Genomic DNA, 24,881 nt, shown 5'->3' with positions numbered 1-24,881 from the left:
GGGGGGGGTCTTCTACCATGCGGGGGCCGTGTTGGCCAGTCGCCTCATCCGCCTGTGGGGGGAGGGGGGAGAACGTCATCAGAGATGTCCCAGACCTGGTCTACCTGACCTCACCGTCATCATCAACGTGATTTACAATTTTAAAATGTTTTAAATCAACAAGCCGAATCGCTGCAGCTCTGAACATATTTATTTTTAAATTATTTTGGACTTTTGAAGACACAAAAAAAAGGATCAAATGAATATATGAAGAAACTACTTTAACAGGTGAACATTGTTCCTTAGTTCCTGCTCTTATTTTGAAGGCAGAGGCGGACAGGAAGGAGGCCTCCCTCCTGCAGGACACTCACCTGGTGTTTCTGTCCTGGTCCCTGATCTTCTTCTCCATCTCGGCGTCGGTCAGCGTCTCCAGCAGGGGGCACCACTGGTCGGCATCGCCCGTGTTCCTGATGGCGATCTCCACTGTGGGCAGCGGGTTTTCACTGCACACAACATCATCATCATCATCATCACCTTTATCACCTTCATCACCACATCCGGGGGCTGAGAATTTAACTTCAAGCATCCATCATGTGCGTTGCCACGACGACGGATGTTTAAGGAAGAATCCTGACTCAAAACAATGAAATATTCCGTCTTAAACTAGGTTTTTGTAACTCGCTCAGTTCTTCTTCCTGTTTTGAGATGATGAAACCAATAAAGCCCTGGAACATAACTTCTGGGTCAGAGGTCAGAGGTCACTGCCGCTGTCTGGCTTTTAAATATTTCACATCCTGAAAAACGTTTCCCCTCGAGAAGCAACATGAACACATGAAGACCAGTTTAACCCCAAATCCAGCTCAGACCTTTAGGGGCGAGATCAGCAGCCTGGACGAGAGGTCAAAGGTCACAACAACAACACACTGTTTACACCTCGATCAAATCAGTAAAGACTAGAAAACATTTTCTCCATCTGGTCTCTTCTGCAGCGTGAGCGGCGCAGTGGCGCCACCTGCTGCCCTGACCCGCCGCTCAGAGGAGGCCCCTGAGGTGGAGTGGCGTGGGGGGGGGGGGGTACCTGAAGGCGTAGGTCCTCTGGTGCCAGCTCAGCTGCCCCCGGATGCTGTACGCGATGGTGGTGACGAACTCGCCGCCGAGGCCCAGCTCGCAGCAGAGCTTCAGGGCGAACTTCTCCGGGGAGTTCTCCTTCTCCGACATGTCCCACTCGAACTGGTCCACCAGCGAGATGTTCCCCACGTGGATGTTGAGCTGCGGGACAGGAGACACACGAGGGGCGTGACCTTCACGTCGCTGCTGCTGCTGCTGCGGCGGCGGCGGGCCTCACCTTGATGATGACCCTCTGGTCCGTCTGCTCCTCCAGGAGGCTGTCCGTGGGGTACGACTCAATCTGCTGCCGGATGGCGGAGGCGATGGCGGGGACGAAGGCCAGCGGGTTGAGGTCCAGGTCGTCACAGAGGATCTCCGCGAACATCTCGGGCGTCATCAGCTTCTCTGGAGGGTCCAAAGGAAAGAGGGAGGTTTGTGTTTTGGTCGTCAAGGATTTTTATCGATGTCACTGGACTAAATGATCCATCATTCGATGAATCATCACTTTAAGGGGGAGGAGTTAGAGGGGCTCCGGTGTCTGGGCCATCGGCCCCTCGTGGACCCCCCCAGAAATAGAATTATCAACAAAACTTAACATAACCAATGTTCTACTTCCTTCCCGTTTCATTAAATATGTGCTGAATTAATACAAGTTGTTGTTGATATTCTACAGCAGCTTCATTGAAGTTCATGACGATGGGAGGAAGATGGCGGCGGCTCTCGCGGGCCGTTACCGTTCATGTTCCAGGTGAAAGCGTCTCGGAGCTTCTGCCCCTCGATCTCCATGTCCAGACGGATGGGGACCAGGACCTCCGACTGAGTGGCGTTCTCGTGGATCACCGCCGGGTCGTGGTCATCAAAGCTGTGGCACCAACAAACAAAGCCACATTGAATCTCACGACATCCTCAGAAGGTTTGCAGGTCTGCTTCAGACGACTCTGAAGTTCACTGTGCACAAAACCCCAGGACGCCGCCCCCTTTGAGGCGGAACGGCGTTGGCTCACCACAGCGGGAACGTCCTCTTCTTGTCGCGTCCCAGCCGGCTGCGGTTGATGGTGGTGGAGCAGGGAACGGCGTCCAGGTGGTGGGAACTGTTGGGCAGCGTGGGAACCCACTGGCTGCTCCTCTTGGCCTTCTGCTCCCTGCTGGGGGGGGCGAGTACGCACATACATTTATAGAAATACACAGACATGTGATACAATCATACAAAGGAAGACGCGTTTCGGATCATTTCAACTGGTTTTCAAACATGCAGTAAAATGGTTTGTATACGTATGAGCCTGTGAAGGTCAACCAGTGATCATCGTCAGCTCATGACCTTCTCTTCGTCATTCCTTAAACCATCTGAGACATTTGACCACGGCTGCAGCGGCGAGGTACCTGAGGTAGGCGGGCGGCTCCGTGCTGATGGAGATGGCTTTGTACTTCTCGTCGTTTCCCTCCAGGATCTCCTCCACCTCAGAGGCCTTCAGCAGAGTCACGCTGGTGGCCAGCTGAGTGTAGCCGTGATCTGCAGGACGACAAACCACAGTGGAGCCGATGGGGGGGGGTAATGTAACACACTATCATTAACACTGGTTCATAGTGTGAGGACTCACCGTGAGACGACTCCACGATCTTCTTCCGCTCTTCCACTGAAGCCAGTTTCCTCCATAGCGACGGGTATCTCTTGTACAGGGAGCCTCTGAACATGCGCAGGTAGTTTCCAACCTGGACACAGACAAAAGGACACGACAAGGAGAAAGAAATTGGTTCTCGATCGATTTGACCTGGTAAATAAAGGTCAAAGAAAATTATAAACTCAAACACTGAAAGTAATAATGTACACATTATTCGCTATAATAACTGAGGGGAACATCCTCACATTTAGGGCCAAACAGGTTATTACTGCTCACAACATGTATATAATAAATGTATATTTTTTAGATGCGTTGACCTAAAGTCTGCGACCTATGACCTATGACCTGCAACCTTTGACGTCAGAAATGTCAACACAGACGGACGCTCTTTTGACAGTTGGCTGACAATAATGGGGACACGTGTTGTTTCCGTGGCTGTGTTATTCTGCCTGTGAACCAATCACTGCAGGTTATATATGCTGGACACACACACACACACACACACACACATTATATACACACACTGTAACTTAAGTCTGGGAGTATCGTTCAACTTATAACAGTCTACCCTGCCAGCTAACATAGACGTTATAGTTACCTTCACATTGGAATGACGTAACACATTACTAGAAGATCATTACACATGGAACTATTTCCACAAGAATGAGTGTGACAACGTAAAGGCAGTATATCACTTTAACCTTCACTACAACAATGAATGCGGAATTAGCTAGCTGGCTGGCTTAGCATAATTGTTTACCTTTAGCTAGCTGAGCGGAAGCAAGAAAAGGAGGAAAGTTTTTTAATGAATTTAAATTTCATTCTATTAATTTTGGTTCAACTTCGCAGCTCGCTTCAATCAAATGAACCGTCACCCCGATTTAGGTTAAATTAATGAATCTTGGAGCGGTGTCCTGCATCGTTAGCTGGCTAGCTTATCGCTAACCGAGCGTTTCCATTACAATTAAACTTGTATGCCAAATACTAGTTACTAGTGTAGGTTTTATTTAAAATAGTTAGTTACTAACCTCCGATCCGATCATGTGAAAGTCTCCATCTTCCTCGAGCTGAAATTTAACCGGTTTTTGTCCAAACGTTTTGCTAAGCGCCATTCTGAAGGGAAATAACAAAGACGTGTGCCACTGCGCATGCGCAGAAGATAAGAAGCTTCTGTCGCTGAGAGATGACGTAGTCAACTCAGCAGCCGCTACTGCGTCGAAAACGAAATGCGTGTCCTGATATTCGTCAATTATTACTTAACTATTTAAAAAAAAATTTGAGTAGCAAAACTTCAGTGTTTTTGTCAAGGTTTCTTATGTTATCTTCTTTCGTTAACCTCTTTACAAGATAATATACAATATATTATAATGCTAGTACTATCCTTAAAAATAGTTGTCCTCTGCGTTATTTTATGATAAAATCTACTATTTTGGCTCTCTGGTATGCTTCGGATGAATAAATATTTCAGTATGAAGTTTTGGTAAATGACTTAAAAGTTCTTAATAATATTAATAGAAAGGATGTGATAATAAAGAGAAAAGGATCTACTTTTATAAACATAATGTTTATTCGTATGTACATGAATATATTAATCTATACCCAAGAAAGGAGAGAATGTACAATGCAAAACAAAATCTTTATATACAAATCAATAAATAAACAAGGTAACAATCACGGACAGTTTTTGCATTCTACACGATGTTTGTGTTCAGAAAAGAAAAACAAAGAAGAGACTGCAGTTAGAAAAAGTTCTGAAATTCTTTTTTTTTGTTAAAATGAAAAAAGAATGGCACCCGAGCACAGTCCAAGGGAACAAGAAATTAAACATTTAAAAACACACGCCACCACGTTTCCAGTTTTTCAAACTTTTTTTCTCTCTCTTCCTGTAAACCTTTTTTGTTCAAACTCGCACAGAATCAGGTCAAATCCCACCCACACACACACACACACACACAAGGTACGTCATTGTCAACACGGGCTACGACGACACACAAACCAGTCCGACACCATCTGGAGTCCCCTCGGAGACGGACAGCTGCAGGAACAGCTGGAAACAGACTTTGTTCGTTGACTAAGGGCTTAAAACTGTTTTTGTTCCAACCAAACTCGGGGGTTAGGGTTAGAAGGGGGGGGGGGGACCATAGAGGACCCCTGAGAAGAAGCATTGTAAAGAGTCACATCTTCAGGGGAACCAGACAAGAGACAGGTGTGAACGTCGTCTGCAGAGACCTTCTCTGGATCAGCAGCACGTGGCCGTTTGAACATCTGGGGACGAGGGCGTCGTTAACACACTCGTGTGAACATCTGGGGACGAGGACGTCGTTAACACACTCGTTTGAACATCTGGGGACGAGGGCGTCGTTAACACACTCGTTTGTTTCCAGGTGTCGACTTTGGTTGGAATAAAAAACGCTTTTCTGTTAAAGAGTCACTGGTTGTATTTTTTAACATCTGCTAATTTGGCAGCTTTGATCCTGAAGGAACAGAAAGGGGTTTAGAACTATGCGGCGGGTGGATTGATGGCGGAGTCTCTGCTCCAGTCTGGTTCTCCTCGGGGAGACGGTGTGGCCCCCCCCTTGTTGGTTTGTTTGTTTGTTGCAGAAAAATGCAAACAACAGTAAACACACAACTTGTTTTTCTTCTCTGATGAAACGGTTTCTCTCTTCTCTGTTTTTGGCACATGGAGCATCAAGTCTGTCGTGGATGTTCACTATGACCCCTTCGGGGGGGGGCCTTTACTTCTTCTATTTTGTAGTTCACAGTGCTCGACTTGACAGGCAGAGTGAGAGGGTTCAAAGGTCACAGTGTTCCTCAGGTGCCTCCTCAGCACATTGTTCTTTCTCTTCATTCATTTGATGGTCAGCAGGAGCTTCATGACTTCATGCAGGTGGAGAGAACGAAAGAAAAAGGCAAAACACGGTCGCACTGCAATCCAAACATTAGAAAAATCCAACCTTTGTTTCCTACGTTTCCCAGGATGCTTTGCAAATGGCTCTCTGTGCTGCAGCTGTTTTGAGACCCTCAGAGTTCCTCTCAGGGTCCAGTTTATGACGTCATGAGCGTCACCAGTGGCCTTAGCTCCTGGATGCTAACAGCTTAAGCTAGCATTAGCCGTCTAACTCGTCTTGAAGGTCCTCTAGTGAGAAGATGTCCTCATAAGAGGTACAAGTCATGTGTGAAGCATTAAGTGCTTTTTTAAGAGCAATGTTACAACTCATAAGCATCAGAAGGTAAAGAATGATCCAGAAAGGCTGCGTTTTGGTCCCTTTGATCCAGAAAATAACAAACAGTAGCTGGGACAGATGTTTAAGCAGCGCTTAAAAAAATGACACTTACAAATATCCCAGCTGTCAAAAATGTGCTCCTTAAAAAACCAAAAGCACTTCCAAAAGAAAACAATAACTGAAGGGTTGGATTTTTCCATCTGATGTGAAAAACCATCTAAATCCTGCTGCTGACGTCACAGGACGACTCCGCCGCCCCAGAGACGCCGTGGTGGGAGAAGAGCTAAACCAGTCCTCCTCCTCCTCCTCCTCCTCCTCCTGTTGTTCCAGAGTATCAGTTTACTGTTGCAGAAAATATTTTGATTTTGTGAGACGATGAAAATCTCAGAATCCAACATTTCTATTCAGTTTTTAAGATCAAATTTAAATGTTTTCTTTGCTTCTATATTTTTTTACGGATTTAAAGGTGAAAAAACATTTTTTCTGCATCAAAGAAGGAAAGAAGAAGAAGAAGCAGTGAGGCACCAAAGATGCAAAAGCAAAGCAAAGCAAACACGAAGGAGAAAAGGTGGATATCGTGACGAGTCTATAAACAAAAGGGAAATAGTGCACAGTTAATCCATACGTATACATACAAATGTATATATACACTCAGCTCACTTCTTCTTCCCTCCCAGGACGACGCTCCGTGTCAGAGGACAGCCTCGTCCTCGCGTTGCCGTGGTTACCATTCAGGTCTGAGGAGGCATGTGATTCACGGCTGGACTGTTTGACCTTTTGTTTTCTCCTTTTTGGTCAGAAGTCCAAGTATTTTGGGGATTCCTCAACGTCGGCGGCGTGGAACCTTTGGAGAGGAGTCGAGGGCGGTGAACCTCCCTGAAAAAATGGAACCACAGGCGGCGCTCGGCGGGGGGGGGGGCTCCAGATGAAAAGTTTCAAAGAGGCTTGAAGCGAATGTGACTGAAGACGTAAACAAAAAGGACCAGTAATGGAACCGCTGGGTCAGGTGACTCTCCCGTTTCCAGGGACATGTGTGTGTGTGTGTGTGTGTGTGTGTGTGTGTGTGTGTGTGTGAGGGGGGGGCGGTCCGGCGAGCCGTCCCTAAGTGCTGCGGCTGTCTTTGTCTCCGCCTGCGTCCCCAAAACCCAAAACTCAGATAAACCTCAGCTCCGGACAAAGTGTTTCCCCTGAGGGGCGGAGGTGGGGGAGGTGGGGCAGGAAGAGGCGAGGTCTTCCTCAGAAGATGCCCTTGGCGATCTTCAGTCCCTTCTGTTTCATGCGCGGCAGCGTGGAACTGGCCACGTTCTTGGCGCGGAGCGGGCGCACTAAGCCCCGCCTCTTCAGCACAAAGTCGTAGTTGGCAGTGGAGTTCATGGCGTAGAAAACGTTGGCGTTGTCCGGGATACGAAGCTCTGGGGGGGGGGGGGAGATGGTATTTGGTGATGGAGATTATTCTGTGATTATTAGGGGTCACATGGTCCATACGTACGGAGGCCCCGTGGCGAGTCTCTCTCACCTTTGTCCTCAGAGATCTTCTGCATCAGCTCGTACTCGTCGGTTTTCTCCCGCTCCAGGTTGTGTTTGATCATCGCCTTCCTGATGACGGCCGGCGTCTTGTCCTGACTCGTCACCTGGAGCCGAGACACAAGAACGAGTCACACGAGTCAGAGGAGTGTGAGGAGGCTTCTCCAGAAAGACGACTCGTCATATTCATCTTGAGGAACATTACACGTTTACTTCTTCTTGACGTGATCAAATCGTCTCTCTGCTTTCTGCTCAGCTCGCGTGGCGTTAGCGCCCCGTTAGCATTGAAGCTAAGGGGGCCTCTAGTCAGAATGCTCACCAGGATGCTCTTGTACATGTTCCCGTTCTCCACGTCCAGGCTGACCCGGATGATGCAGCAGTCGTCCACCTGCTGGTTGTACAGCGGCAGCGACAGCGTGGAGTAGTTGGACACCGCCGAGGCCGAGCGCTTGTGGGAGCGGGAGGCGGAGAGCGGCGTGGAGGAGGAGACGGAGGAGGAGGAGGCGCTGCTGGAGCCCGAGGCCGAGCCGGAGGTGTCCAGGGAGGACAGGGACGTGCACTCCCAGAACTGAGGGGGGGGGGGGGGAGGCAGAAAGATGATCAGGTCTGAGAAGGAGCTGTGAGAGTTGCATTGTGGGTAATGTAGGGTCAGGATATGAAGGAAGTCTATGAAGTACTATGAAGGGGCAGAAAATCGTGAGCAGTAATCAACAAGAACCTGATGAGGATGAAGTTAATGATGTGATGAATATCTTTACAGTGAGAACGAGGGTCATGAATCCACTTAGAGGGTGAAAATAGAAATAAAAATGCAGAAGTACCGTTACCGTTGACGTCGTATCGGCTGCCGGAGCTTCTCTCCCCAGAGCAGAGACGGTGAGTTTCACCGAGGGAGTCGACGTCTAGAGGGGGGAGGAGAGGGGGGGGGGGGGGGGGGGGGCGCGTTAATGTTCTTTTCTCCATTGAATCCCTGCACAATAAAGGTCTCCGTCTCTCACCTTCCTCTCGTGTCCCTCCGGAGAGTCGGACAGGAAGCTGGCGTTCACGTCCTCCAGGTCCGACCCGCTGGAGCTGACGGAGGTGACGCTGAGGGCGTCGCCGCTGTCCCCCCCTCCCCCCCCCTCCGCCCCCCTGGTAGGGCCTGTAGTGCGAGTGGTCGAAGGACTTGGAGTGAGAGCCCGGGGCGCCGCTGCAGCCGGCCTCCGTCAGCTGCCGGCTGGACGCCAGACGAGGAGTTACAACCATATATATATCTACGTATATATGTGTAAATGTATACATGTATATACAGTATATACTGTATATACATGTATATACAGTATATATGTAAATAAATTCACTCACTCGCTCCAGCGCTTCATGATCCCTCCGTTCTTCTTGGCCCTCAGCGTGTTGCTGGCCGACTCCGACAGAGGCTCAAACTCACAGGACAGGTTGTAGCTGTGGGGACAGGAGGTGAAGACAGGGATGAGGACAACACATCTGGGGGGGGGGGGGGGGCAGTCGGTTCTGTCCACGTAGCGCTCAGAAATCCCACACCGGTGAGTCAGTAAACGCAACACAATGACCATGATATTTTAACCTGCTGCATCTTTCAGACTTGGTCTTGTTTGCTTGGATGACAGATCTCTATATAGATATAGATCTATAGACAAATACGCCCCCCCCCCCCCCCAGCCCCCGGATGGACTCACCTCTCGGCCTCGCTCAGCTTCTCCACCCCTGAGAACCACTCCCTGAAGTGGGCGTCCTGGGTGAAGCTGTAGTTGTTGGAGGCCAGCTGGAGCAGTTTGATCTGAGCGATCACCTCGAACTCCTGGGGGGGGGGGACAACATTTACGGCACTGCTCCTCTCAACTGGAAACCTTCTTCTCTCAGGTTCTTTTCACTGATCGCTACAACAAAAAAGGAAAATGCAGCTCACCTTCCTTCTCTTCTCGAAGTTGATCAAACCGCCCTGAAAAAGAGGCAAAAAACACAAAAACCAAACGGGAAAATGTCAACATTTATCATCCAACCAAATGAAGGGTTGTGATTGGTTTATTTGAGTTGGAATGTGACGGACCTCGGTGTAGTCCTTCATGGCCGTGTCCATCATCACCAGGTCCGTCAGGAAGGTCCCCAGGTAGGGGATCGTCCCCTGCATCACGCCCTGCTCACAAGGAAGGAAGCGACTCAAGGTACCTGCAGATGTTCCCTCACAAACTCGGATAAATGTGATGATGCTTTTTAGAGCTTCAAATTTTGGAGGTAAAAAGGAAATCAATGCTGCCGATTGGTGGATTTCTTTTCCTTACACTTTAATAAAAATAATAATAATATCTTATTTATATTGCCCCTTTAAAAACAGAGGGCAAAACGCTTAATATGGCACAAATAAATAAAAAAACAAAAATAATAATAATGAAAGTTAAAATAAAAGAAGCTTCTCTGTAAAATCCACCAGGTGGGGGCATCTCACCAGGTCTCTCTGCTGCTGGTGTCTCCTCTGAGCTCGCTTGGGGTTGATCTCCAGCGTGGCGAACTTGGAGGTTCCCTCCTGGGGAGAAAGTCGGCTTTAACTACGCGAGGAACAAAGCTCCTTCAGTCTCTAGATACTCGTTTCTGCTCAGGAGGCCAACGCAATCGGAGGGTGACATTTCCCCCCCACGCTGCGTCCCACACTTCCCACAATGCAGCAGCCTCTCTACGAGCTGTTTGACAGGCTTCAGTCGGGGTGCAAGAGGGACAACGTGGAGACCTCGATCACCTCCACTGAGAACATTGTTACGGTTACTTTCTCTTCCAGATGTGCAAAGACACACGAAGCCTTAAAACAAACCGGGGGGGGGTGGGGGGGGGGGCGTGTTCCTCAGGGCGACGCAGCGCCCGGAGGCCTGGTCCGAGCAGATAGAGGCGACGCCCCCCCCCCCTCCCAAGCCGCTATCTACTGACTGAAGGTTTCCCCCCTGCTGATGTCAGCGGGGGGGTTTCCCTCTGAGGGAGACGGGGAGTTCACTCCCTCCACAGAAGTGGTTTCTGTTTAACAACTCTCTTCTAGCTATATGTATATCTTTATATCTATATATCTATATATCTATATAGATATAGTTACATTTGATCTGTTAAATAACCTCGTCTCACCTTCACCAGCAGCTCTCGGCTGAGCGAGTAGTTGTTGTCGTCTGAGAAGATCTCCGACAGCTCTCGGAAGGTGCGGAAACTCTCCCTGTGGAAAGAGGTCAGAGGTCAGAGGTGGAGCAGCTTTGAAGGACTTTCATCCGGCGAAGGCGCTGCGGCGCGGAGACGCTACCGTGACACTTCCTCCCAGGTCCTCTTCAGGCGGTGGATGGCGTTGCACTGCAGGGCGGAGAGGATGGCTCGCAGCGACGAGAAGTTCTTCAAGATCCGACACTCCTGAACACACCGGGGGACAAAGACACCTTTACAGAGTCTGAGGAGCTCACAGGTACGTCAACACCTGGGGGCTCAGTCATCAGCATCTGGAATACTGGGTGTTGTTCTTCCTCTAGAACGATTTCATACTTAAAATAATACTAACATTGGAAAAAGGAACGTGTGTGTGTGTGTGTTTGTACATATTTGCCATTTCCTTATATTCTACTTTTGTTTTTTCTCTTTTCTTTCTCATAATATATTATATATTTATCTTTAGTTCATCTTTTATCATCTTAGTAGATGATTTCTCGCCTAATGCTTTGAAATAATATGAATATTTCTGAACAGCTTCTCCCTTCCCGCGCCCGTCTTCAAATACCCGTCTCCATGGCAACGCCAGGCAGAGGTCGGACGCGAGGTCGCCTGCTTCCTCACCCGAGCCACGTCGATCCAGCGCTCCAGCAGCCGGGCCCTCTGGTTGGGCTTCAGGGTGGGGTTGCTCAGGCAGGTGGTGATGACGCAGTTGGTGACGGAGTTGAACTGGGCCACGGTGGCCCTGATGGTGGGGGCCAGGTGCTCCTTGCCCTTCTTGTCCCGCTGGGACCAGATCCCCCCCAGGCAGTGGTACGGCACCACCTTCTTGAACAGGTCCTGCAGGGAGAGGCGAGTGAGCCGGGTTTACATTTTATATTTTACATTGTGTAAAGAAGTCCAGGAGCTTCCTCTGGGAACAACAGGACAAAACGATTTATGTCAGAAAGCAGAACAAAATCAAAGAAAGGAGGGGGGGGGGGGGGGGGGGGGGGACTGCTCACCGCGTCCATCAGCGTGAACTGCTCCGCCACCATGATGGGGTCGAACGACAGGAAGCTGAAGGCAGGAAGCTCGTCCTCGAAGCCGCTCTCCTCCTGCGTGGCGAAGGGGCAGCCGATGTGCTCCCCTGGGGGGTCCAGAGAGAACAGCACTTCTTTCACAACGCTGCCTCCACACACCCGCCACCTTCTCATGCTGCCTCTGACCTCTTCTACCCCCTAAAATGAGACCCCCCCCCTCTTAAAGCCTGTGTGTCTCTCTGCCCCCCTTCCCCTGGGCCCTCCCTGTCCTGCCTTCATACCATCGGGCTCGGGCTCACACTGCTGCTGGCGGCGGTGGAAGTGGGCCAGCAGGTTGCGGGCGCGGCGCTCCAGGTCCGATCCGGGGAAGTGGCGGTGGAGGTAGGACATGAGCTGGTGCAGGCAGTCGTAGCTCGGGGGGCTCCAGAAGTCCTCGGAGTACTGGTCCAGCCAGGCGCCCAGGATGGACGACACGGTGCTGCAGGCACGCACACACACACACATACATGGTGACATCGGCTAGTTAGCAGTGAGAGAACACGGGTTCCCACGAGCTAACGATGCTAATGCTAACGGGCAGGGGGGGCACACTCACTTCCTGAGCTCGGTGCGGTCGTCCTGGGACACTCGGTGGGCCGTGGCTGCCGGCGCGTTTTGGAGCTTCGCGTACCTGAAGCAGAAGAAATCAATACTTACATTCTATCTTTGTATCGTGAGATTTATTTCATCTGGTGAGAGAAGCTTTTAAATAGTTAAATGTTAATAGTTTCAATACAATAGATGCACCAAAAGAAAAGTTATTTAAAATTAAGGAGGCATTTTCTTATTAAATCTTTGCTTATTAATTAAAAATCCAGGTTCCAAGTGTTTGTTTGATGCTGTTGACTCAATAGAGATGTATTATTGATTCCATCACACACAATGTTATGTTTGAATGGTACCTGTTGAGCAGCAGGTCCAGCACCTGCCTGGTGGAGGCGAAGGAGCGGTAGGTGCAGAGGAAGATGGTGACGTAGGTGGAGTCCTTGCCCCTGAAGGCCGACACCATGTACTCCACCAGCCTCTCCAGCGTGCCGGCCTTGATGGTGCGCACCTTGCACGTCTCGTAGAGGCTGAGGGCGGAGTCCGTCTCCACGCCCAGCCACCGCTGCCCCTTGCTGGCCGACTGGTGGAGCTGCACCTTCCTCAGCGTGATGGTGAAGACGGCGTCCTCCTCGGCCTCCTCGGCGATCTCCTGCGTCGAGCTCTGCGGGACGGAAGGAGGAGACATTTCACTCTGAGGGACAAACGCACCAGATGCCTGCTGGACGAGAGGAGCCGTTGCCATGGAGACAACCGGCTAAAAAAGCCCTTTAATCAGGACCGCCGGCGTGACCCGCCTCCGGCTCTTTGCTGTGTGAGTCATTCTCTGTGAATCACGTGCAGGGACACACACACACACACACACACACACACACACACACACACACACACAAACAATGGCCTGCTGCTGACCGCAGCTCACTGGATCAAAGTTCTCCCTGTTGTTTGAGGCTGTTTTTACACAACAGAAACTAAGCAGAGGGATTTCTGACGTACTAAACGGATTGAAGACGCGCTGCGCGTCGTGATGCTCCAGAACAACAACAATTGTTTGCTTTGTGATAAACAACAAGGTATTTATTGTGTGTGCAGATGAATCTGTGGCCTCAAACCAGCTAATCAAGGACGTCTTTAGGGGCCTTTAGGAAGTAAGAACTTCTGCTAGTTGTTCACTGAGTGAGTAAAGGAGGGTTTAAAATGCGTAATCAGTCATCACATTAAACCACAGCTCCATCACCGGAGCACCGGCCCCCCCTCACACAGCGGCCCCTTTAAGACTGTAAAACGGGACGACAGACCCCCCCCCCCCCCCCCCCCCAAAGGTTATCACCGGCAGCATGTGCTTCCACTCAGCAGAGAGATAAACGACGTGGTGAAGGCATCTCATCGCGCGAGGCCTCCCACTCCACCGCCATCCGTCACGCCGCGCCCCCGCAATGCATCATGGGAGCGTTAGTCATCGGGGGCCCCTTCCAAGGCCTCGCTGTGACTCCCTGTGCTTCCACCTCCCACTTTCTGTTTTTTCCTTATTCTGCAGCATCTCAGTTGACGCCAAACGCCTCGGTTGTCTCTGCGTTGCCATGGAGACGAGCTCCATAGAATGAGAATTGGCTGCTCGCTTGGAGGAAGCGAGACGCTATGATTTGAATCTATGGGGTCAGCCAACGTTGACAGATGGATCAAAGTCACTAAAACACCAAGGAGAAGAAAAATGGAGGCTTGAATAAGTTGAATTATTAATTATAATAATTATTATACCTTTTAGAGAGGCAGATGTTTTTTGTTGTAGCAGCTGGATCTACATGAAGTATTTATCTGTTATAAGACGTATGATGATGTATTATAAGTGGTGAGGTTAAACAGCTCATGATCTCTAATATGCATTTTATATCCCTGTGAACATCTGTATTTATCAGCAAAACATTTTACCAGACTACATTTGAACACATCACGTGTTGATAATGACTTTTTCTTCAGATAATACTGGTTTTCACTGGGGGAGCCTGAACGCATCTCAATGTCACTGAAGGCGCTTTAGCAGTTTAAATCATTAGGAAAGCAGTGCAGTAACATTCCTCACAAAAAAGAAGTTTAGGGTAAATTAGAAGGTTTCCCTCAGAAACCTCTTGTTATTTTTTAAATATAACTTTGTCCCACATTCCTTCGGCAAAGCAGTGCAGGAAGTGGCTTCTAAAGATAGGCGTCCTTCTCGGCATCCGACGATTAGGAGAACAGTTAAAACCAAAGATCAAAATAGATAAAACGCATTTGATTTATACTGCAAATCACAGAATCCACCTTCCTGTAATTCAGAACTTAATCTTCCTTAAAACAATAAATACTGCACTTGACAGAATGATAGAAGTTACACTCAGCAACCATGATCTCCTTTTTACATTCTGTGTAGTGACCAGCAGGGGGCGACTCCTCTGCTCCCATAGACGTCTATGAGGAAATGACTCTACTTCTGTGTAGTGACCAGCAGGGGGCGACTCCTCTGCTCCCATAGACGTCTATGAGGAAATGACTCTACTTCTGTGTAGTGACCAGCAGGGGGCGACTCCTCTGCTCCCATAGACGTCTATCAGGCAATGACTCTACTTCTGTGTAGTGACCAGCAGGGGGCGACTCCTCTGCTCCCATAGACGTCTATGAGGAAATGACTCTACTTCTGTGTAGTGACCAGCAGGGGGCGACTCCTCTGCTCCCATAGACGTCTATGAGGAAATGACTCTACTTCTGTGTAGTGACCAGCAGGGGGCGACTCCTCTGCTCCCATAGACGTCTATGAGGAAATGACTCTACTTCTCTCTTGATTTATTCCCTCAGTAAACATTGTAAACATGAGTTTATGGTCTCAGTCTCTAGTTTCAAGTCTTCAACACAGCGTGATGTTTATTTCATAGAGCGGGTTTCCTCCAGAGGGGAAGATCTTCCAACTCTCACCAGTGAGCCTCGTGACAATAGAAGAGCTATTGATCGTCCCACGAGCTGATCACTAGCAGAGATCTGCCGTACTATTTGTGCCGTGTAATCACAAATGTTCAGCTGGGAACACGTGGAGACCCCGAACATTTTGAGCACGACGCTCTGAAAACCAAAAAATAACAGACTGCTTTTATTTATAGAAAAATCTCTCTGGCTCATCTAAACAAAGCCTCCGAATGGCCTTATGCAACACGGAGTGTGGGCAGCACACGGTGCAGCATGTGAATAATAAATAAACACATTCCCACGTCAGGACCAATCAAACACTCGAAACTTAGTTAACATTCAGGTTAAACTTTACATAACCATCAGTAGCTCACGATGCTAATTAGCATCAATCAGCACAGGAGTCACTATATAATCTAGTCCAGAGTAAAGTATCTGCTACACGGAGGGGAGTGGAGGAGGCTCCACAGAAATGTCAGGCATCCAGGGTCGGGCCCTCCACACCGTAAATAAATGAACCATCATGGAACAGATCTGCAGCTAGTTAGCGTTAGCCGTTAGCAGAGCTAACAGCTAGCTAACGTCAACACAGCTCAAATGGAGTGTCACATGTGTGGAGGGATGTTTTCACAGGAATATGAAATGGATATTTGCATGTGACCCTCAGAAAAGCCTGCCCCCCCCCCCCCCCCCCCCCCCGCCAAAGGTCAACACCTAAACAAAGCAACAATAGAGAACAATCTTTGGGATGCTGGTCAAGAGGAGGAGGAGGAGGAGGAAGAGGAACGAGGGGACATTTGGGAGAACAAATAAGTTGGTGACCTCATGGTCATCATCGTGCATCATCGTGCATCATCACGGCGGCCGTAGGTCGGGGGGGGGGGAACATGAACGCCCCACCCATCCCTCGGATGTGAAGAGATAAAGTCACTGCCTCCTGGCTGCTAATCAATAGCTTTACTCCTCTTTCTCTCACTTTTTGATCAGACACAAAACACAGATTCCATTCTTCTTCTCCTCTTCTTCTTCTTCGTCTCTTGCTCTACGGAGATAATCTAAAAAAGGATTCCATCTACGTCCAATTTACCGCCCACACAAAGGGTCTATTTTTGTGCCGTTCCACTTAGAACTCAACCTCGACTGGAACACATTCACTCTGTGTGAAGCGAGGAGACGCATCCAGGCAGCAGGAGCCGCTTGAGGAGGAGGAGGAGGTCCATCTCCACTGCGTGTCTCCCGCTCACTTGTCACCACCTGGTCACATACATGGAAGGAGCTGGTCTCCCCCTGTGGGTAAGTGTCCTATGGGGGGGGGGGGGGGGGGGGTCAGAAGTGGAGCGGGCCTTTGTCAGCAGAGAGTTCCATGGGGAGAATAATGCTCTCCATCGTTCTACAGGATTCCACCAGCACCGACTGGTTTCCCTCACAGTGGTATTGAGCAGCTAAGAGCATGCTAACCACTGCCCTTCAAAACAGAGAAATACATCATGGGCTCAGGAGTCCAGGGACCAGCTGGACCAGCAGCTTCTGAAGCATGGAAGGCTCCAGAGAGAAGAGCAGAGAGCCAGAGGGAGGAGAGCATCCTGCAGAATCTCCTCAAACCACAAGCTTCTCCTCGGCTTCTCCTTCCTCCAAATATCTCACCCAATAAAGAGGAAACACCAACTTGATGTTCTCCCTCTATCTCTGTGATTAAAAGATCTAACAGACACAGTATTCCTTCTTACACATTGCATCTTCTCACTCTTGCTTTTGATAGGTGGTTGTAATTGATTTACAACTTTTATTTATTTTAGTTGTATTATTATTCTATCGTGTAGTTTATCATCTTTCATTATCTTCTATCAAGTGCTGGGACAATAATAATAAAGATAAAGATGTCTCTACCAGAGACAAAATGTTCATAACAATATCTGGTCTGATTTGCACAGAAGAAGAAAATAAGTTGACGAGGACAGACCCAGATCCTTCAGCAGAGACCAGTCCACGAGGACAAACCCAGATCCTCCAGCAGAGACCAGTCCACGAGGACAAACCCAGATCCTCCAGCAGAGACCAGTCCACGAGGACAAACCCAGATCCTCCAGCAGAGACCAGTCCACGAGGACAAACCCAGATCCTCCAGCAGAGACCAGTCCACGAGGACAAACCCAGGTCCTCCAGCAGAGACCAGTCCACGAGGACAAACCCAGATCCTCCAGCAGAGACCAGTCCACGAGGACAAACCCAGGTCCTCCAGCAGAGACCAGTCCACGAGGACAAACCCAGATCCTCCAGCAGAGACCAGTCCACGAGGACAAACCCAGATCCTCCAGCAGAGACCAGTCCACGAGGACAAACCCAGGTCCTCCAGCAGAGACCAGTCCACGAGGACAAACCCAGATCCTCCAGCAGAGACCAGTCCACGAGGACAAACCCAGGTCCTCCAGCAGAGACCAGTCCACGAGGACAAACCCAGATCCTCCAGCAGAGACCAGTCCACGAGGACAAACCCAGATCCTCCAGCAGAGACCAGTCCACGAGGACAAACCCAGATCCTCCAGCAGAGACCAGTCCACGAGGACAGACCCAGATCCTCCAGCAGAGACCAGTCCACGAGGACAGACCCAGATCCTCCAGCAGAGACCAGTCCACGAGGACAGACCCAGATCCTCCAGCAGAGACCAGTCCACGAGGACAAACCCAGGTCCTCCAGCAGAGACCAGTCCACGAGGACAAACCCAGATCCTCCAGCAGAGACCAGTCCACGAGGACAAACCCAGGTCCTCCAGCAGAGACCAGTCCACGAGGACAAACCCAGATCCTCCAGCAGAGACCAGTCCACGAGGACAAACCCAGATCCTCCAGCAGAGACCAGTCCACGAGGACAAACCCAGATCCTCCAGCAGAGACCAGTCCACGAGGACAGACCCAGATCCTCCAGCAGAGACCAGTCCACGAGGACAGACCCAGATCCTCCAGCAGAGACCAGTCCACGAGGACAAACCCAGATCCTCCAGCAGAGACCAGTCCACGAGGACAAACCCAGATCCTCCAGCAGAGACCAGTCCACGAGGACAAACCCAGATCCTCCAGCAGAGACCAGTCCACGAGGACAAACCCAGATCCTTCAGCAGAGACCAGTCCACGAGGACAAACCCAGGTCCTCCAGCAGAGACCAGTCCACCGAGGACTTTGATTGCACACGACATGATCTGAAAGCCACGGTTGGGTTCAGGAGGCTCTGCTGAGTCAGCAGACATCAGACCGTGATTCAGCAGAAAGGAAGCAGTTACAGTCTCTGATTTCACTGGATCTTCAGAATCGCACCGCGCATCGATTGCCTCCTAAAATACATGTGAAGACTTCAATAGAAGAAACATTAGTTTAGACCCAACGGCCCTGAACTGGTCTGAACCGGTCGGGGGCTTTAAAGGACCCATGAATGAGCAGCAATGTGGTCTTTGTTTCTCTGACAAATGGCTGAAAGAGTCAAGCGGAGCCGGAGGAATCAAAGGGGACTGGATCCCTGTTTTTAATACAGTAAAAGAACCCAGACGCTGAGCGACGTCCGACTGAAAGACGTCGGCCCGTACAGGAAGAGGGGGGAAGGGGGGGGGACGAGGGAGGGGGGATTAAGCATTAGGTAATTGTGTTAGAGGATTAGATCAGAGCGCCTCTCTGGAGCTGCCTGAGTCCGCTGAAGGGAAACTCATGAGCCCGGATCGATGGTGGGACCGAGTGGACCATGAGGCCCGTGGACATTAATAACGACCCCCCCCCCCCCCCCACCCCCCGATCCAATGGGATGGTTCCATTGGCCATTTATTACAGAGGACAGAGGGACTGGGTCTTTGTTCCGTAGTGTGGGACAAAGACGGGGGGGGGGGGGGGGGGGGGGGGGGCAGGACACACCTTTTGTTTACTCTGCAACAAGAAATTAATCAACAAAGAGCTCGAGTCTCATTTTAAGCAAAATCACATTTCCAGCTCCTCCAATTTGCTTCATCCTGCTTCATAACATAGTAAATAAATGTCTTTGGTATAAGGAATAAGACAAATCAGCTGACTACTGAATACTAAAAGCATGTGGACTCATAGCGGGGTTTACGGGTTTGTGACATGCCAAACATTCTGAATATAAGCAGTATTAATACTCCAATGACTCAGTGTGGTATTGAGTAAGTGTGCCGCAGCAGGAACCAGATACAGCACCTCCATACTCTCGCTCTGACTAGCTGCTGCTCCATAGTTCTGCTTTTATCATTTATATATTTATATTTCTTCATTCTTCCACTCAGCATCTGACCCTGAGCGTCTGTTTAAATAGCACCTTCTTGATTAAAAGGCCTCACAGGGTCTGGGAGTACAGCATTACATCACCATGTCCCTCCGGCAAGTGGACCACTCACTGAATAGTTGGGATACTTTTATACGTTGTTTAAATATGTAATAAACGGCTTTGTGTGACACTAGTCTTCAAGTATTAAACATGGTGGTAAATCAAACCCTTTGATTTGTGATTTCTTAGCCGTTCAGGATCAACCCAGGAGGCCGAACCCTGGATCCTCCATCCGGCCCCGAATCACACCCCCAAACAACCGGCATCAACCTAACGGTCCCCTCAGGTCCCCCCCTCCCCACCCCCCCCTCTCCCCTCCCACCTCACCTCCAGCAGCGGCAGGTCCGGGTCCAGGTGCGTGAGGCTGTGCAGCACCACCGGGCCGCGGTGCTCCGACACCTCCAGCCTCACCCCGTCCCAGATGCTGCGCACCCGCCACGACGAGTCGAACATCTCCAGCCGTCCCGGTCTGAGGCCGCGCGCCTCGGTCTGCGCCCCGGGAAATGGACCATGGGGGCCCCGCGGAGTCGAGAGCTCAGTCGCGGCGTTTTTATTTGTGCTCGTTCAGGTCCGAGTTGTGGCCGTTTCGCCGTTGAGCTGCTGCGGCTCAGCGGATCATCGCTGCGGTGTGACGCGTTCAGACGAGTCGCACTTGGGCTTCCCTAAGCCCCGCCCACAGAGCCCACAGTGCTGCCTTCAGGGCCGTCGGAAATAGGAATGACTCGAGAATGGGGGGGGGGGGCAATTATGTCAAGAAAACAAGGCTGTTGTGGCATTTTTAATTACTATAGTCTTTAAAATATAAGTCAGTAGAAAACTTTTTCAGTTTCTAACGTGGACAATTGTTTTTGCATCAATACCAACAACTTGTCAGCCGTGCAGTGCAGATGTACGCAGTGTCCCTGAATGCAGCGTGTTGTTTCTGCTCTCACTATGGCAGCAGGTTGTTGGTGGAAAGGAAACACACTGATGTAGTTTACTGACCAGCTGGTCTGCAAACATCACACCTGAGTTAGTTAAAAGGTACTCGAATATTCCCTCCAAATTAAGAAGGAAATATTTAAGGTTTTACATTTTTATCAAAGAGCTTTAGTCATCACACTTTTTCCATACAAAGACTTTGCATTTGATCAGCTTATAAAGAATAATCTTTATCTGATCTTGTTGATAGAGGAACTCATATTTAGCAAAGATGACGTGTATAATAAAAAGGTCAAAGACCAACACAAGAAGGAGAAGACAGGAGATGATGGTCCATGGAATGAGCTTCTGTCGGTTAGAGGTCCCATGCTGCCTCCTGCTGGCCAACGCCAGGAACAACACATCCATCATCTAACAAAACGACCTGCAAGCTTTTAAAATGATGAGGGACTCTTAATTAATCCAGACGGTTCAAATGAGAAGCAAAGACCTCACCCAAACGATAAATTTACTATTATTGATTTTTTTCTTCATGGGGGAGAACACAATAAATACATCAGGATGAACAGGTGTGAAGGGTTACAATAAAAAGCATCTGCTGCACCAACTGAGGGATGAACGCGACTACGAACTCAATGAGGGCAGCAGCTGTGTTTTATTTTCCACCACATTATTAGAAAATGAAACACCGGCTGCAGACTTTCTATTCTACAATAACAGCAGGCTCCAGTAGAAACAACCACCCTCACTGGTATCAGTCTCCCTTTAGAAAGGATGAAAACACCTCCCAGAGGGAGCGACTGCTCCGACGCGCTTTACCGACCCCCCAAAGGACGAAGGAGACGAGAGGTCCCCACGGGGCGAGGAGGCCGCTGAGCTAACGCTAGCTCAGCAACAACAAATACAAGGAGATGCTCCAAGTCTTAATCCTGTTGCATTCTGGTACAATTTGAATGTTTGAGGCGCTTGAAATTTTCCTTGTTTTCATAATTTGTTGGTCAGTTCGTCCGTGATAGTAAAATGTTAATTAGACCTCTGTCTGTTCTACATAAACTAAAGAAAAACCATCCAGAACTCACAGACTCACAGGCGTCAAAATCAAAATGAGTCTAAAGTCCACATGTTTATGACACAGGTCCAACCCGGGTCCACGTCTGTGATCGGCCCGACAACTCAGACAACGTGTGTTTTCACCCTGTGGATCTGGCCACCGACACCCAGCGCACACACACACACATGTAAATACATATTTATATGTAATACAGTACTAAAATCCCTTTAAGCAATAAAGAAACAAACTCAACTTTCTCTTATCTGTCTGAACAAACAAATAAAGGTTCAGCAGTTTGGAAAGAATCAGCAGATAAATGATATCCATTTTTCTCCTGTATGTCATCACATGGTTTACTAATCAATACTTTAAACCCAAGACTGGTTCCTCAATCAATTCACAGCTTTGATCCCCCGTCCTCAGAGAGACACGTACACTGTCCAAAATCACGTCCCAAAACCCAAATAAAACTCCAATCAGACCTGTCCGCCTGCTGTGCGTCCTGTCCTGTCCCAGCATGCACCTGTCCTGACCAGAAGTCCACAGGTCCAGCGGCTCCAGCACCACATCACGACCTTCCTCAGGACCGCTGCAGGACCCTCAAGATGCAGACGCTCCCACAGCCAACAATGAGAAACCCTCCAGCGGGCCTCCGCAGCTCCCCTCCCCTCGGCGCAGATTGGACCGTGAACCCCCCCCCTCCGTCCCCTCCGTCCCCCCCCCACTGCTAGAGCATGTTTGCTTTGCCAGCTGTGTCAACAGCGCCGGCAGCAACACGAGAAAAAGTGAACTTGTGCAGGGAGAAAAAGGAGGGCTTTGCAGCGATGCCCCTACAGTGAGCTGCTGCTCCGTCGGAGGCAAAGGGAAAATGCCCCACCGTCACCACGGCAACCACAGCGCTGCCACAGCCCCCAGGGGGCTTCACCACCCCCACAGAGATGTCCTGGGTGGTTACCTGGTGATGCGTGGGTGGAGACCGTCACAGGGAAAGGTGTGAGGAACACGGACGTTCCAGATGTGTGAGTGAGCGGAAGACACCAGCTCACAGGGTCCAGATGTGAACGCGTGTCCTGAGGAGGAGCCCGGCGTGCGACGTTCCTCTCTGAGGTCAGAGGTCAGCTGGTGATCAGGTGGATGTTTTAATGGGGCGTCGCCAGGTACCACGGCCACTAATTACCCTGCAGCCCCTGCTGCTCCGCCCTGATGGTGTCTGGAGTTTGCTGTTGGACATTTAGATGTTTTTAGATGTCTCCTCCCACAGCGTCTGAGGCTTCTTCCATGTCGCCATGGGGCAGGAAACGTGACCCCCGCTGCTTCTGTCTGCATCAAACACAGCTTCCCGCTGCATTGGTTGGTTTTTCGTCTCTTGTGCACAAATTATTGGTTGCAAGATTCATCAGTAAAAAATATCTAGTAAACAAAATAAGCCCAACTCATTTAATCCGATGGATCAGTTCATTCTTATTGAGGATTTGGCTTTTAAATCCTTCATTAGGAGTTCTGAACGTAGAACAGGTAGTCTCACTTCTACGTTACACCCCCCCCCCCAGAGGTTCAACCCCCGGACCCTTTAGAAACGGATTCAGGGCTCCGACCCACTTCCTGTGTGTCAGAGGAACAACGACAGAGGGACCCTTGTGAAGCTGAAGTGTTTTAGTATCTTCTCCCACTGTGAGTTCCACCTCTCCACATCCACCGAGGGCCCGTTCCCACAGTAAAGCCCCCCCGAGCCATTGTTCCCTTACACATTGTGCTGTGTAGGACCCAGCTTCCCAGCGCCCATGTCTCCTGGCCGCCTTGTTTCCTGACCTCTGCCCCCCCCCTTCTGGACTCTATCCTCTCAGCTGGATCCCCTCTGGACCACCTGCCTGTAGCTGGACCAAGGCCTCGGATCAGCTGTGACCCCTTCTACAAGGCGCCATTTGAACGCATCATGATAACTAATCTCTACTGAACGGTAACCGTTGGTAACAGCCCCCATAAACTAGCTCTGGTCCTGCAGGATTCTACACAGGATTGTTCTTATTATTGTATTACACAGGCGGGCTGTGTAGTAACCCGATGACATCATAGTGATGTCATCGGACTCGACAGAGGACTTTCCACATGTGTTTTCACTTTGATGTGGAATAAACCCTGATACGCAGCAGACCCCGAAGGGACCCATGTGACCCCGAGGGAGGAGTCCAGCGCATGTCACAGCACGCCGACACCTCGGGGGGGTCACACACACACAGGTAACAACAGACACACACACACACACACACACACACACACAGGTAACAACAGACACACACACACACACACACAGGTAACAACAGACACACACACACACACAGGTAACAACAGACACACACACACACACACACACACACACACACAGGTAACAACAGACACACACACACACACACACACACATAGGTAACAACAGATACAAAACTGATACAAAACTGAATCTGGCTGCATAATTATCCCACATTGTGTAACATCTCAATACGTCCTGTAGTGAGATTAGTCGTCTTCTACACGTCTTTAGCAGTGAGATGTAGTCATACGTTTGTCAATGAGATGATTGATGTCATCACAGCTGGATCATTTTCTAAATAAATCCATCGTTCGCCTTGAACAACATGAATGTTCTGGTGCTCATTTTATCTCCAGCTGACACAGGAACACAATCACACACACGTCAGGAGTCAGAGGGGCAACACGCTGCCTGCAGGGACACACACACACACACACCACAAGATAATCCCCGAGAGTACGTGTTCACCCCCACCAGTCAAAGGGGGGGGGGGTGTCTGACTGCTGGTGAGAATCCGCTTGTCAAACTTCAGGGAGTCATGTGACCCAAAAGAACAGAAAAGGAGGAAATAAGCTACTGGATCGGAGCAGAAACCCCCCCCCCACACACAAACACACACCTCAGGTACATGTGTGTAAGCACACAGCTACACACACACACACACACATCTGGACATAACATCTATGTCATTTTTTTGTGATATGAATGATGTATATATCCAGCCACACACACACACACACACACACACACACACACACACACACACACACACACACACACACACACACACACACACACACACACACACACACACACACACACACACACACCCCTACATGAAATACTTGGATCTACTCTGCAGTATCCAGTCTCTCATCAGTGAACAGAAGGAGAAATGGAAACACACATTGAATACCTGCTCTCAATCGCGCACACACACACACACACACACACACACACACACACACACACACACACAGACACACAGACACACAGACACACAGACACGCGCGCTCACCAGCTCGTCCAGGATGGTGACGGGGAAGTCGAACATGCACATCTTGACGGGCTGTGCGAGCGCTCTGTGCAGACTGAACAGCTTG

General features: G+C 49.7%; 2 protein-coding genes across 3 annotated transcripts; both read right to left on the bottom strand.

The window, feature by feature from the left end:
• Positions 1–10: 10 nt before the first annotated feature.
• Positions 11–3,873, bottom strand: LOC119224897 (SWI/SNF-related matrix-associated actin-dependent regulator of chromatin subfamily B member 1). Of its 2 annotated transcripts, none has more exons than XM_037482364.2 (9): positions 3,734–3,873; positions 2,685–2,796; positions 2,467–2,596; positions 2,091–2,231; positions 1,821–1,948; positions 1,325–1,491; positions 1,058–1,248; positions 351–482; positions 11–52 (listed from the first exon to the last, which is right to left on the bottom strand). In XM_037482364.2, exons 1-9 carry the CDS (start codon positions 3,815–3,817, stop codon positions 13–15), a joined length of 1,125 nt encoding a protein of 374 aa, XP_037338261.2. In that variant the 5' UTR covers positions 3,818–3,873; the 3' UTR covers positions 11–12. The 2 variants fall into 2 exon arrangements, with proteins under 2 accessions (XP_037338261.2, XP_037338262.2); XM_037482365.2 differs by having other exon boundaries at positions 2,091–2,228.
• Positions 3,874–4,250: 377 nt separating this feature from the next.
• LOC119224830 (ral guanine nucleotide dissociation stimulator-like) lies at positions 4,251–22,131 on the bottom strand. The gene is given in 19 exon segments (XM_037482235.2): positions 4,251–7,341; positions 7,446–7,560; positions 7,773–8,021; positions 8,281–8,355; positions 8,452–8,583; positions 8,585–8,669; positions 8,798–8,893; positions 9,148–9,269; positions 9,378–9,410; positions 9,519–9,605; positions 9,915–9,992; positions 10,577–10,661; positions 10,746–10,849; positions 11,267–11,482; positions 11,647–11,771; positions 11,946–12,142; positions 12,260–12,334; positions 12,606–12,910; positions 19,829–22,131. Coding segments are annotated over 19 exon segments (2,481 nt in total). The 5' UTR covers positions 19,955–22,131; the 3' UTR covers positions 4,251–7,165.
• Positions 22,132–24,881: the final 2,750 nt, after the last annotated feature.

The sequence above is a fragment of the Pungitius pungitius genome, chromosome 5 (assembly GCF_949316345.1).
Source record: "Pungitius pungitius chromosome 5, fPunPun2.1, whole genome shotgun sequence".
Taxonomy (NCBI): domain Eukaryota; kingdom Metazoa; phylum Chordata; class Actinopteri; order Perciformes; family Gasterosteidae; genus Pungitius; species Pungitius pungitius.
The sequence above is the reverse complement of the archived record's forward strand: the minus strand, read 5'-3'. Positions and strand labels throughout refer to the sequence as shown.